This window comes from Pleurodeles waltl, chromosome 10 (assembly GCF_031143425.1).
Source record: "Pleurodeles waltl isolate 20211129_DDA chromosome 10, aPleWal1.hap1.20221129, whole genome shotgun sequence".
Taxonomy (NCBI): Eukaryota; Metazoa; Chordata; class Amphibia; order Caudata; family Salamandridae; genus Pleurodeles; species Pleurodeles waltl.
In genome coordinates this window covers 302,055,020-302,069,560 of record NC_090449.1, presented here as the reverse complement: position 1 = coordinate 302,069,560, position 14,541 = coordinate 302,055,020, and the positions used below count along the sequence as shown (strand labels likewise).

Here is a 14,541-nt window from a genome sequence, read left to right as displayed (position 1 = left end):
ATTACATCCAGAGCTCCGGCAGCGCTGACGTCAGGGGCCGGGCCTACTCCAGCGCCAGGCCCACTCCGGGTGTAGGCCCAGCCAGCCCGCGTGCCCCTCGCCGACGGTGCAAGCACAGCAGTCAGACACGGACTGCAAACGAAACGGCCACTGCCTCTCTCCTGGCTCAGGTCCAGCCAGTGATGGCTTGTTCGCGGCCCGCCAAGTGCCACGCATCGGGAGTTAGAATAACGCATTTACATACAATAGCTGCATCGACGCGAGGCTCAAAACTCTGCAGACGAATCAGTTAACCACACCCTGGCTGCACCCAGCCAGTGAGAAGGCATTTAGCGCCATGTTGGTGGGACTGCACCTACACGAATGTTAGTCACACATATGTAGTCCGTTCATACCCCTAAGCATGTGTGCATAATTCAAAGGATTTGGTGACAGATTCACCAACAACAGTGGAGAGGAGTCTGCATTGTAGCCGTCCAGCCTGATGTTTCTGCCTATGAATTCCCAGGCACTGGCAAAGTGGGCAGTTGCTCAGGGCTCAGAACGTCAAAGAGGCACCCTGGGAAAGTGAACTTCATCTTTCTCTAGTTTGCACCTATTTCTATATCTGAACCCTTCTTCTCTCTGCCTAGCCCTAGCTCTGTCTCTCTTTGCCCAGTGTAATTTAAGGCCTTTTTGGGGTCATCTGAGAGAAATTTCACTGTTTTTGTGCAAACCCAGTTTCCAAAAGTTTGTTTGGCATCATGCGGGCTATTGTTTCCACAAAAATGAGTTATAAGTTGTTACGGAAGGGGACCCAAAATACATATTGCTTGAAGCCCCATAAATTCCTAAGACAACACTGCAGGGTACACCAGTCCTTGTGTCCCCGACACGTTCCGAGGTCAGAGCTCATCCGTAGAGCGATGTGGGTCAGCCAGCAAATTAACAGAGAGAGCCAAGCCAAGCACGGCACTTGGTCTAAGAGACCATGCACACGACGAGCATTGAAAGTATTTGACATAACACATCATAATATAAGGTGTCTTCAAAAAAGTCTATTTCTTTTCGCAGAAGGAAGCGTTTCTCCCTAGTACATCAAATTATTTGAGAAGTACTTATTAAAAGTGAGAATTTTTAACTTGAACTGAGAAGCATTCCTGCCCCAGCGATGACAATACAGTTAGTGAACTAAGAGAGCACGTCAGCTGTCATGTGAACGCTAAATGTGGCCTAGATTCATATTACATTTGGAGAAACATTGTAGGCAAAGAAATCAAACACAAGATATTTTTGTACAGCGCACATCCTCAACTCCCTTGTTTGCAAGTGCTCTCCTGTGGGGTAATTAAGGAAAATGGGCATTGTGAAATAAAATATTTGCCTAGAACCACACAATTTGGTCAAGGAGTGAAACTGGGATTGCTGCACAACAGACAGATTGCATTACACTTTTTTCAGCACAGGGAGAGTAGAAGGGGTTCACTGGATGCCGCGTCTCGGATGGAACTAGAACATGGTTCTCCATTTTATATAACATCGACAGCTGTAGCTTGTGGGACCTATCACCGCCATTAGAGCTCACCTCAATTTGGGGCTTCAGATTCCAGGAGGATCGCGAGCTGAGCCAGGGATCTTGCTGGACCTTTCAGGTGCTTGCGCACTTCTACTCATCAGACTGCCTCTATTGATGGAGTCAGCTCACCTTATTGCCGCCGTAAGAAGCTCCTGTTCGCTCTGATATTAGGATGTGCATCAATACCTGAATGCTTATTTAGAGCGTTCTAGAACTAAGGTACTCCAAAAAATAATATCAGTGGGTGTATGGAAGAACTCTGACCTTCTGACCCCGAGAGACAAAACAAATTCAGCTACTCTGGACATGGGTAGACACTGGCCTCAATCTAGCATGATGCCATTTGGGTTTTCGCGCTTCTGGTATTAAGTTGGATGCATATCATTGTTATGAACATCAGTTACCCAGTAACGAAGGAAAGAACCTTTGGCAGAGAATATTTTTCACTCATGCCTGTTTTTTATATATACTTTTTAGGACTATGGCAAACTGCAAATGTCAGACCAAGAACCAGGTTAATATCAGATATTTTCTAGGTTTCTTTTTGTTGCACAAGTACAAGGGTCTAGGTCTAATGGTTGTAGAACATGGCAGAGAATTGATGCCTCAACGTACAAACACTCCTGCAGTGGTGAGTTATTCTGCATGGGCAGTACAGGGCAACAGCAATTGCTTTTACAATTGCATAGGAAGCACAGAGATTGGTCCCCAGCAAAACCTGTATGAATGAGGCCCTGAAATGGTGGCTGATTAAAAACCGGGGAGTCCTAGGAAGGGGGTCAGGAGAGTGGTTGGTGGTCATCCACTTCAGTTGTTGCAGTGTGATCAGACTAAGCTCCTGCTTTTTGTGGCAGATCGGGCCATTGCTGTCCATTAAGGACTATGCCATTGGTATTATTTACTGAGAGCTAGGCAACTGGTATTGATTGCTTGGCCTTTTATGCTCATTACTGACTGGTTTGTCATGTTCAGCAGCAGCTGGACCACTAATGTTCATTAGCGACTGTGCCTTTGATGCACAGTAATTTTGGTGGTAGCCTAGGCCCCTTGATGTATATTTCGTCCTGAGCGAGACACTGATATTCAGTGCTCTGTGTCTTGTTCAGTTTTACTGAAGTATATAATCTCTGCCACCGTTGTTGCTCTTATGGTCTCATGGGTGATCTTGTGCTGTTTGGAAGAGATATCAGTTGAACTTTCATTGTGACCACCTTTAGTTTAGTGTGTATTTTTGTGACTTGTATTTTACCACTTCCATGTACTCTGTCATTGGAGTGCAAGGTCAGGAAATGTCAATTTGTGTGCTATCACTAAGAATGCAAATTATTGCTTCTAAGAATTTTGAAAACTTCACGGCTGTGATGAAACCCACTAGGCGGAAGTAGGCAAGGACGTCACATGGTTTGACTTGATAGACTTGTGGTTAACCCTTTCCAGATGTGAGTACTCTGTCCGCATTTTCACTCTGTGAACTCTGGTACGCTTAGGTTCGATATTCACAGTAAAAATCTAAAACTTCAGGTACACTAGTTTACAGAGCAAACCAAAGCTGGAGATACCTGCATTGCCAAACGTGTCACTTGTTACTTCTATTCACCTACTGGACACACAAAATGCCCCCATTTCAAAACTATATCGTCCTCCAAGGAAAGTGTTCTTTCTCCATTGACTGCGATCACCTCCTTAAACGCCCGAAATCACATGCATTTTGGAGACAAGAGGTTGACAGGTATGGATGACACCACTTTTGTTTTTAACTACTTTGCGGTCAACTGTCACTTAAAGTGTCAAACTTGGGCTATGTAAATGTCACACACAGAAATGTCATGTTTTTTTTCCGAGCACCTCTTTGTTGCATGGCACAAGGGACTAACAAAAAGTTGGCCAGTGGGCAAGGCCTCTTCTCTTTGGCAACTGATAAAACCATGCATTTATTTCTGTCCCTCGTTAACGCCCATGGCCGTTTGCAGGAAGTTGTGACCCACGATAAACTCGTTACTTTCCTTATTGTCCTTCTCGGTAGCATAATTCAAACACACCCCCACATACTTGAAGTCATTGACCAGCAGTCTTTTTATTACAAAAACACATATACATATATATACACATAAAATATGTCCTTTTTACAAGATAAGTACATGATGTTGGCGCCTCAGCAGAAGACTCCCCGGCAAAAACGAGGAGATTCCACTGATTAAATATATTTTAATAAGAAATGTTCTTAAAGCTTTTCGCAGTTCCAGTTTTCATCTGTGCCCCACCCTCTTTCCCTTGCAGCCAATAAAAAAAAATAAAAGAATTCTTGAGTTTACAAAACTGAAATTCATGTCTTGTATCCTAATTTCTACAATCAGTACCCTCAACAAAGAGAGGCGCTGGACTCTGCGGCAGAAGGCGTGGATCTCTGACCCACAAATGAGGGGTTTGGCACTTTGGGCAGTCTTAAATTCTCAAGGAGAGGGGCTCATGAGATTCATAGAGAAACAAATCTCTGCTGCACAGAGTATTGTATCTCCATTGATATAGCGGTTTCCTATCCATTGCAAAGCCCAGGCACCGAAAGAGGCACCTACGTGTTGGGGGTTACTCCCCCGCGTCTCAGAAGAAAAGGAAGGAGGACACAGAAGATTGAGAAGGGCAATGGAGAACTCATCTCTGAATAGGCTTCCTTGATATCCCTGGATAAAGATTGCCTTGAACCCCCTAAGATTAAGCATTCTCCCATGAGGTGTTAAATTCTTTATTTTGTCGGGGGCAAATATTGGATTGAGCTGCCATGGACCTTTGAAATGCTGTTGGAGTGCTACACTTCAAGAATCGGGTGAAATCCCTCTTCCTTCAAGTTGTTAAGTGTGCCTGATCTAGCATGTTTCCATCTGCTGCTTTATGCGGTGCCGGACAGCCCATGCGTTTGGCCTCCTACAGATACAATATCAGTTGAGGGCATTAGGTTGACATAAGAAGCCAAAATCCCTGAATAAAGGGTACCGGGCCCAAGAGGCACCCGAAGGGTGTTGCTGTGCCACAAATGGTCTAATCCCTCATTCACAGTAGACTATGAGGCCAATAAATGATCCCAATGGAGGAAGTGTGGGATGGGTCAGGCGCTGGTGCGGATCTCTATGGCATCAGTTGGATAATCACTTATGCTCACTGGGTAAAATTCAGATGGTATGGAGGGAGGATTTCAGTGGTTTTGGGGGTAATGACTGCCTACGTATTTGAGGCATGGAGAGGCATGGTTAAATTTTCCGTATGACACCAGGGTAGAAAGAACAGTAGTACATGCAAAAAAACACTCTCAGTGGCACAGGAGAAGCATCCGTCATACACAGAAAGTGAGATCTACTAGTAGAGATCTTTTGGTACTTAGATATAGTCCTCTTGTGCAGAGGGTTAAAACTATGTATTGTCATTTCCCGTGCAAAGGTCAATGTGGCAGAGACTGGTCCTCTTTGAGCATCATTGAGGATCAATAACACTCTAACCCACTGTCCATGAGCCCAAGTGCATTGAGAATCTGCTTAACATGAATTCTTCTGGTGTTCCTGGCATCTTCTCTAACAATCTGAGGTCTCGAGATGATGAAGGACATCTGAGGTCGGCTTATAAACCGAACTACCTTGCCATTAAAGGCACTTCTTGGCGGCAAAGAGCAAAGAAATTGGGTAGGGCGTTGGGGATCCCGGCATGAGCTTAAAAAATAATAAACACATAGCCAAGCAGTCCAACCACGTTTTCTGGTTGTTCTTTGTAACTGAATACATCTTCTGGGGAAAGCACTGTTTGATGTCCACCCGTGCCACACTCGGTCGCCACCCATATTATTATGTAATGGAATCTATCTGCCCTATTCATCTTTTGGCCCTGCATTTGGCTTTTACAGGCGGTGGCTGGCAGTCCCTAGTGCAGTTCAGCAAAACATTTGGCGTGCAAAACATTGACATCAAGTCTCCAACATGTTGTTTTTCTTTTCCTGTTGAGGCGTAATAATATGGGGGACTGGTGGACCAGGCAACAGTGTACTTCCACATGTACTCTTGTGCGTTGAAAAGGAGGCACAGGTGATGAGAAGTATGTGATGCTACACTGCCCACTGGTGCCCATGCTGCTGGTGTGCCCGACGCCAGGGTCATCATGAAGACGCCTCTTTAGGATCCACCATGAATGGTACCACGTTGGCTTTCTCTGGCAGATCGCCTGAGGACTTTCTTTTAACTATCTTGCTTTTACTTTCTGTTAATCTTTTGTGCGCTGTCTGTTTTTGAGCTAATCACTTTGAGTGCTCTTTCTATTCTGGAAATACTGGTTTCAGTGTTTTTTCTTTAGCTCTGTATATATGCGCCTGACATCTTAGACCGTATTCGCTCCCCACGGAGGAGACTGCATGTTCAGACTTGTACACAGCTAGATCTAAAGTCTGCCACATCGTAAAAGAGCTCCCCCTCTTTGCCTTTTTCTGGTGGCTGCGCCATGCAGGGCTAACATTAGGGACTTAGAGGGTGTGACATTTTCGCGAAAAAGTCATTTACAACTTTTTCTTCCCACGTGTGCAAGAATAAAAGGATCTTGTCCATGTTTTTTTTTGCGAACAACCGTCCCTCAAAGCCGGTCCCCAACATGTTTCATTTGTCCCTTGGAACTCCTTCCCTTGGCAAGGCAGGCCTTAAAAGTAAGATGGTTTTAGTGCAGTATTGTTATTATTACTGTAGCAACGCTGCTGCATCAAGGGAACCTCGTACTCCAAGCCGCTGGGCAGCGCCGTGAGCTCCGGAGACTTTGGGTCCTGACTTCGCAGGTTTCCATTTTCAAGGCGCTCCTTCACCCCTTCCAGTTCCATGGGACCATTTTCCCCTCCAGCGTCTGCTTGCTGCGGACGGCGACTCCGCAGGTAGTAAATGGTGGCTGCAACGGCCACGACGAGCAGCAGCGTGGCCGCCAGCGCGGGCACGATCATGAGGGTGAGGTTGCTGTCCTTGGTTTGTGTGACGGGAGCGTGCTGCTGGCTGGTTAGAGGGGCAGTGTGCGCCTCCACACAGGACTTCTCGTCCGAGTCCCAGTCTTCAAATGGCTCGACACAAATGTGGTATGTGCAGTTCGGCTTCAGACTGTGGACAGTGTAGTCAGACAGTGAAGTGGGGAGATTAAGTGATACTGGCCGTTTATCTGGACCAGACAGGTTTCGGTAGGTCAGGCGTATGCCCTTGAGCTGAGCTCTTGAGTGAATGTAGCTGTGCAGATTCACCTTTAAAGAGGTGCTACCCGTTTCTTGGATATTGATTTGTTTGGACTGTGTTGTTGGCTGCACCACTTTGGTTACTGTTGGCAGAGTAATAGCTGGCTTCACTTTGGTCTCACAGTATAGCCCCGAAAACCCATCAAGGCATGCACACTTCAAGTTACCATCAGCATCCAGTTGGCAAGAACCACCATTCAAGCAGATTTGCGGTGGGCAGAGTTCCTCCTGAGGGATTTCCGATTTCCGCACATCTGTATCTAGTTCCTGTGTGTAGTAGTCTTCCTGGAGAAGGGTGGGCTTCAGAGTAGGCTTGGTTGTGATGAGTTCCAATACATAGGACCTCGTGGTGGTCCTCGGAAGGGCTGGCTTAGTCGTTGTGGTTTTTATGGTTGTCGTGGTCGTGGCAACTGTTGTCGGGCATCCAAAATCCATGTACGCCAAGTTTCTTAGAATCTTGCCTGCGTTCTTTGGTGGGAAATGGCATCGGGTCTCATCTGATCTCTTGAGTGTAACTTCTTTTCCACTGAACCAACCAACAAACCAGCTCATCTGGCAGACACAGTTGAATGGATTCTCTGCTATGTTAATGGCTTTTAGCCTGTTGGAGAAGCTGAAGAAGTCCTGAGGGATTGTCCTGAGGTTCATGTTGCTGATATCCAGCTCTTGGAGGTTTTGCAGACTGGCAAAATCTTCTGATTGCAGCTGTGAAATGTGGGTGTTTCCTGACATGTTTAGCTTAGTTAGCCTGTGTAGCCTTTGGAGAACCCTAGGGACCTTGGCTAGGTGGTTGTCGGAGATGTCTAGCTCATGAAGATTCTTCAGGCTTTGAAAGAGCTCCTCATCCAAGCTGCCAAGGCCTAACCCAGCAATCTTTAGCGACTCAATGTTGTTAGTGTAAAAATGTATTGCGTCTATGCTGGGGATTTGGTTCCAGCTCAGATCCAACAGTAAGAGTTGTGGAAGTTTCAGTACAGGAGCCACAGTCAGGCGGTTATTCTGTAGCTTCAGCTCCAGCAGATTCTCCAGGGTGTCAAAGGCAGTGGGATCAATGTGCTGGATTCGGTTGCCATTCAGGTAGAGGCGTTCGAGCCGGCGTAGTCCGTGGAAGGTCTCATTTGTGATTTCTCTTATTTGGTTGGCAGACAGGTCCAGATTGTTAAGGTTAGGAACGGACTGGAAGGTATTTTTCTGGAGGCTGGAGATCTTGTTTTGAGAAAGGTCTAAGAGCTGAAGCTCCTGGAGACCAGAAAAGCTGTCCTCTCCAATGTCAGTGATGCCGTTCTCAAAGACGTACAGGCTGGCAGTGTTTTGTGGTACGCCTTTTGGGGTAGATGGGTTCCTCCGGGAGATGCAGAACACCGTTTGCGGTTGGTTACACATGCAGCCTTCGGGGCAGCAGTAGAGAGCGATCGGGTGCGACAGCAACAGAAGAACCACCATCAGCAACGGACACATGGTGTGCTTTCTGTGAAGAGAAAAAAAAATCATTAAGAGCAAGAAACTCCAAAGACTAATACTGCATAAGGATGTCAAAAACACGTTAAATGCCATACGTATGCAGGGCAGATATCAAATCATTACATACTGAATGGCACTGCCTTTGTTAGTAAACTGACTATATGGAAAAGGTTTTATAGCAGAAATTACTTGTGTAGGGTGAGGTATGCTGTGAGTAAAGTCAGATGTTCCCTCTTGAGGATGTTCCTCTAACACGAATTACTGCAGTTGGGAGGAACATGACAGGAACGTGTTGTAATCTTTTTAATATTTTAGGACAGAAATTGCTCCCTTATGCGGTTGGGCGGATCAAAGCTAAATGGAAATGGGTATTTATTTCAGCTGCAAGAGTTCCGTAGGATTGGCTTGAACTGTCATGGAATGACTCATTCGGTGATATGACTCTGCATTTCACCAGAGCAGCATGTTTTCATTCCTGATCTTTTCTTGTAGCAACCATTGTGATCCTGGCCTTGGCCCCTATTAGATCAATTCACTTGAACCAAAAACTGCAACTCCCGGAATTCACTGTATGTGAAGTCATAACAAAGACCGAGGACATGGTGACTCAATGAGATTGGCCCCGTATTATGAGGGTGAAGGGGCTCTCAGGTTCCTAGACCTTTAGGTTTCATTCGCTGTTCAGTGTTGACATGTTAAAGTTAATTAAGGTGTTACACAGCTGCACGACTACCCACCTTCCCCTCCTTTCTCTGGCCAGCAGTCAATCACCCCGCATGCTGGTTCGTGACAGTATTTGGGGTGGCCATCTTTGACCTTTGCAAGAGGCCAGCATCATCTCCCCTATCCCTCCTACCCTCTGCGATGCTAGAGTTATGCATTTGTTTATATTGGCAGATGGAGACGTGCCTGATAATCTCGCCTTCTTTTCAGATCACACCCTGGTCTGAAGCCCTCCTTCACCCTTACCCACTGATCAGACCCTCTTGCCTTTTTTTTTCATTGTATTATTCCTATATGTTCCACTCTGTGTCCTTCTGGTTACGTTTGCGCACTATAAGCAGGGCCACTGAAATTATGTGACATTGCTGGACCAAACTATGTTTCAGGCTCAATTAAATTACGCTTCCAGGAAAGTGAAAGTTATGCAGTATAATGTGGCACATTTTGTGGTAATATTATTTCTCTATTTTTACATTTGCCTGGACAAGTTTAACCTCATTATTACCAGTATAACATCTAAATACAGGTATAAGCAACTGAAATTGGCCAATTAACCTTGTATAGGATCTACAATGATGTAACACCATATTTTTTCATTTAGTATTGTTTTATTTGTTTGTGCTTCAAACAAAATGTTTGTTCTTTTTAATATGGAAATTGTGGAGTAGATTGTGAATTCTGTGGAAAGTGTAGTAAATTGAGAATTACAATGAAAACAATGCAGCAGCATAACTGCATAATTCCCGTGGCCCTGTCTATACGTCATTTATAGTGTAGCTCTGTCTGTGAAGTTCACACCTGCTGTCTACGTAGTTAAGCATATCTACAAAATAATAATCACTGGCCCTCCTACTTATCTGTCTGCCAACCTTACCATCTCTTGTGGCTCTCCACACACCCACAGCCAGGACACTGTCCCACCATCAGACTGGAGGTAAAAAAAACAAAAAATGCTAACAAACCACAAAATACAAGGCAACAGACCTCTGTCTAGTAGTCAAGAATCTGGAGGAATTTGTGCATATGCTTTAGGGTTGTCACAACCCTTATTCACTTTCGGAAAAAACTGAAAAACACCTATCTTTTAAGTACAAGGCATCCTGATGCTATAACAGCCCAAGCTTGCTCTTAGAAACCAGCCACCTCTCCAATCATGTTAACTGATTTACCTTAAATCCTGTACAGCATTCCCATGCCTTTCAACTTGGTTCGCAATATATTTATATGTACCACATACATTCATACACAACTCTACAGTTCGTGGCAAGTAGTCGAACTGATGACACACTGAGCATAAATGCTGGGAAGAAGTGAGGTGTTGATTGGGGTGTTGAAGATGTTTTTGGGAAGGAGGGTGGGGGTCTCAGCTTTGGATTTTTTTTTCAACTTGGATATTTTGTATTTTAAGCAATGTAGCCTGATTGCTTCTAGATTCTATCAACAGTTGTGAAAATGGTTTGGGATCTCCAACGTGTTTTGTTACCAATTTTAAATAAATAACATTTTGCCAAAATCAGAGACAAAAACAATATCGTTTTCAGGTGCAATTGTAAGAGGTGGGTTCAAGGTAAAAAGCTTTATGGAATTTCAAACACTTGTGTGCCACATAGATATTCAGGTGGACCTAAGACACGTGCTGCAAAAAATGCTCCCACCTATTCAGTCCCATGACTTCCAGAGACATATTACCCACTCCAGGTCCATGCACACAGTAGACATTCCCTCGCTTCGTGCCCTTCTTCTGCCATGAAGACATGGCCTTTTAAGAAATAATTATTTTGAATCTTTCTCAAAATCTCTCTTCTTTCTGTCCTCTCTTCACTCTCTGTTTGCTTTCTGTGTTTCAGTATGGAGACTTTAGGTCTGGGTTGACAGCATGGTTGTCAGACAAACCTACTGCTAGTAAAGTACGTAGAGTGGGCTTTGGTTCTGCCTCTTCTAGTCACTGGCTTTCTTTGACAAGCCGCTTTCAGCCATTGGCTGTAGACTTTGTCAATCACGTCTTGGCTCAGGCCAGTAAAGTGTTTATTATATCTTCACTCAACTTCTGGATTTTTGGGTGTTTTCATCCGCTTCCAATAGTGATTGCACTAAATTACCTGAAGGACTACCTTACAGCGAGTGGCCCTCTGTTTGCTCCCTACTGTTTTTCCTCCCATGTACCTCACTCTAAAGTGCTGATACTGAAATATTAGCACAATAAACTCAGACCTACTGCTGGATTTGCCATTGCTTGCTAAATCTGTATTGGTTTTCTACAGCTTCAAAGGTAGGCGATCAAGCTTATGTGTGGCAACGTAAGGACTGTACAAAATAAAATATATGAAATCCTCGAGCTTCACATTCTTGGGTGGGTAAAACCAGGGCACCGAGCACCTTTAAGCACCACTAGGTACCATAGGATTTTGGAGCGCAAGCCTTGAAACCCAGGGTCCCCATCATAATTTCATCATAGACTACTGGGATTCTTGGTGGAATCTGCAGTAACACATCCTTTGACGATTCGGCGGGCCTGGCCCACCTCACAAAGGCGTGTTTATGTTCTTGGCTGGCTAGCGTGTGGGAAAGGTGGTGGGGGCCCACTGTGTATGCAAACCACCTATCCTTCCAGATAAGCCCCTACGGGCACTACTACCCCTCGAACAAACCCAGGCAACTTAGCTTTGGGGTAGGTACTGTGGAGATGCTGTTACCCCTACTACTCCGCTCCACGCTTGCCATCTTTCGACACCTCTTCAATGGTGTCAAACAGCCACACTTTTGTAAACTTTTTAAAATCAAACTGGGTGTATGGAATGCAGGTCTGTGGGGAGAACTACGGCAGGAAAAGTAAGAAAACCAAGTAAGAGGTGGGATATTTAGACGGGGCATTTGCTCTAAATTATTCTCTGTTTTAAAGATGTCAAGCATGTATTACAAACTCTACACTTGGTTTGCCGAAATGCTGGCAGGGGATCGGACACGTTTACCCACATTGTTCTCTTTGAGGTTACAAGGGGAGTACGTATTTTCAAGTTCACTACGTTTCTTTAACAGCCCAATACATACTGGGAGTTGTCCTGCTACTACTGAAACATTTGGACCGCGTAATACTGGAATAAAGTGTCCCATATAACTTGGAGCCCATCGGGAAACCTTTACTTTACTTGACAAGAAGCTACCTACTTGCCGCTTCCGACGGCAAACCCATGCTTAGCATGTATAGTGTATACATGCAGTGCTTAATTTGAGCCGGTGGTTACCGGTGAGGGCCACCAGAACTTATTTTTGAGGGCCGGCACTTATTTTTCCTCATCAGGCAATTTAGTGCGAGGAGAAGAACCTAATGGGAAATACGGAGGAAGACGGAAGAGCGTCACTAAAGCTGCACGAGTGATTTGAAGGGGCAGGAAGTGGTTGTTAAATGGATTAAAGAGGGATGCAATGGTTTCAGGATTACGCTGCTTCAGTATTCTGTGCTCGCACATTTAATTGCAGCAGCCGCGTGTTTCAGAAGAGAGCTTCTGGACACCGGCAGGTTTTTATTTACAAATTAACCACTGTATACATGTCCATCTCTACTTAATATTCCATCTCAGTGGGCTGTGGGGTAAACTCGTTGGACTGAGTCTGATTTCCAAGAAATGCGCTGACTAATGTGGGCGCGCATTATTAGAAGAGTTCTGTTTGTAAACCAGTTTCGCGCCAGCGCGTGCCTCACTGGAGACGGCCCACGCCCTGCTCGGGCCCAGCTGCAGAGCTGCGCACCTCCAGAGCCCGCTCTCCAGCCAGTCGCCGGGGCAGAGGGGAGGACAGGTCTTTGGGCGGCAGCGGAGTGTGCTTGATGTTTACTGACACAAATGCCCACTCTGTATCTGCACATTATCCGCCAGGAATGGTGACCTTTGGCTGCTGCATAGCTGAGGCTCACCCAGCTGTCAACAGCGCCTAGCTCCTCTCCTCAGACAGGGCCTGCGCGCAGCTCCTCCTCCTGGACAGCCGCTGTAAACTCCCCCTGAACTCATTGCTCCTCAAGACACCTCGCCAAAAAATCAAACAGGCAGAGCGCAGGGACACAACAGTGGTCGTACTTCAGCCTGTCAAGTGCCCCCTTAAGTACACAGGTCAGTTTACAGTGACCTGTAGTTTGTCCCACAGTTGAGGTACCCAGCAACTGGAATGACTAAGTGTTTCTGACAAACAAATGACCCCTCATGGGTCACCATAGGCATAGAGGGATGTTTTTACTAGCGATGTATGGTATTTGCATAATGTATTATTACGTAATTAAGTGAAATGTTGCATAAATTATCTGAAAATATGTGAAATGCAAAACCAGCGTTTAGCGCAATATTTAGCGCCCTGTGATATATTTTTTTTTTTTACGCAAGGACACATTTCATGCTAAAAAAGAATATTGCAGAAAAATACAGTGAAAAGCAGTCCCTCTATTATGGTCATTCGCGTTGTTCCCATGCTCCAGCATTAACATTTTTGCCATGGAGTTATTAAGCCTTCTGGTGTAATTTTCGGAATTTTGATTAACAAGCGTTCACGGCATTAAGTGCGATTCGCCGGCAAAATTTCTAGTTTTTATCAATGGGGCTCAAAGATCCCTGCGGTCCTGTGCACCTGCTGTCGGTGGGGCAGGAGGATGAGTTGACGAAGATTAGGTTGTAAATTAAAAAACCCATAATACCTCTAAGCTTGCTGCCAAGCGTCCTGATTTTTTTTTTTGCTGAAACATCCTGGTATTTAGTGAATTTGAACTTATGACTCTCAGCAAAACTGTGATAAGCTACTTCAAAACTGTCAACCAACTGGCTCTCCGATGAACCCTTGCACAACTCAACTCAACCCTTGCTTAACTCAAGAACAGGCTGTCTAATCCAAGTGATATCTCTAAATCTTCCCTGCTGCCTATCAGCAACTGTGCAATCCCATTAATAATGGAAAATTGCTGTATTATGCTTTTACTTAATAAAAAAAAAAAAATTGATCACAGGTATTTCATTAATTTATAGCCAATTTTGCAATTGTTTTCTGGGAAAACTGCTGGTACACACTCTAAGAGAACAAGGCTGTGCAGAAATTGCCAGTGTATATTATTTAGCACCAGAAAACCCAATGGAGAACATGCAATTTAAAAATACAAGCTATGTTTAATTAATATACCTATTTTAATTGTGTGCAATGGCTTGTTCTGATCTCTTCATCCTACCTCCACACATATGAAATGTGGTTGACACAGGAGCCCTGAGGGTACCTGTTGCTATTTAACTATTAGATTAAAAAAAAACTCTTGCCAGCCTCTTATGTGCAGATTACCTCTACACTTTTCATGTATGCATATGACGCCTAAGTCATCTCAGTTCAAAATAACATGCTACAGTTCATCCATGATTTCTTGAGGCTCTTCTATCTCTTTGATAAATAAGGTGGTGAATTGTCAAATTTTTTTAACGATCAACCCAATCCAAGTGCGGTACTGTTTACCACCATATAATATTCCCACGAGAACCCCAGTCTCTGGACCGAAACAATGCGTTCTCGTCCGCAGCCTTTTAAATCTGTGCGAAACCTCATG

The 14,541-nt window shown here is 44.8% G+C and overlaps 2 protein-coding genes across 3 annotated transcripts in view; one reads left to right on the top strand and one right to left on the bottom strand.

Moving 5' to 3' along the window:
• LOC138261488 (coronin-7-like) overlaps positions 1 to 14,541 on the top strand; it is a 1,075,977-nt gene that overhangs the window by 449,551 nt on the left and 611,885 nt on the right. The window lies entirely within an intron of this gene.
• The window catches only part of VASN (vasorin), a 45,628-nt gene continuing 34,691 nt past the window's right edge, over positions 3,605 to 14,541 (bottom strand). The window contains exon 2 of the mRNA XM_069210467.1: positions 3,605 to 8,259. Within this exon, the coding sequence (XP_069066568.1) occupies positions 6,222 to 8,259 (2,038 nt within the window). The 3' untranslated portion in view covers positions 3,605 to 6,221. The remainder of the gene's footprint in view (positions 8,260 to 14,541) is intronic.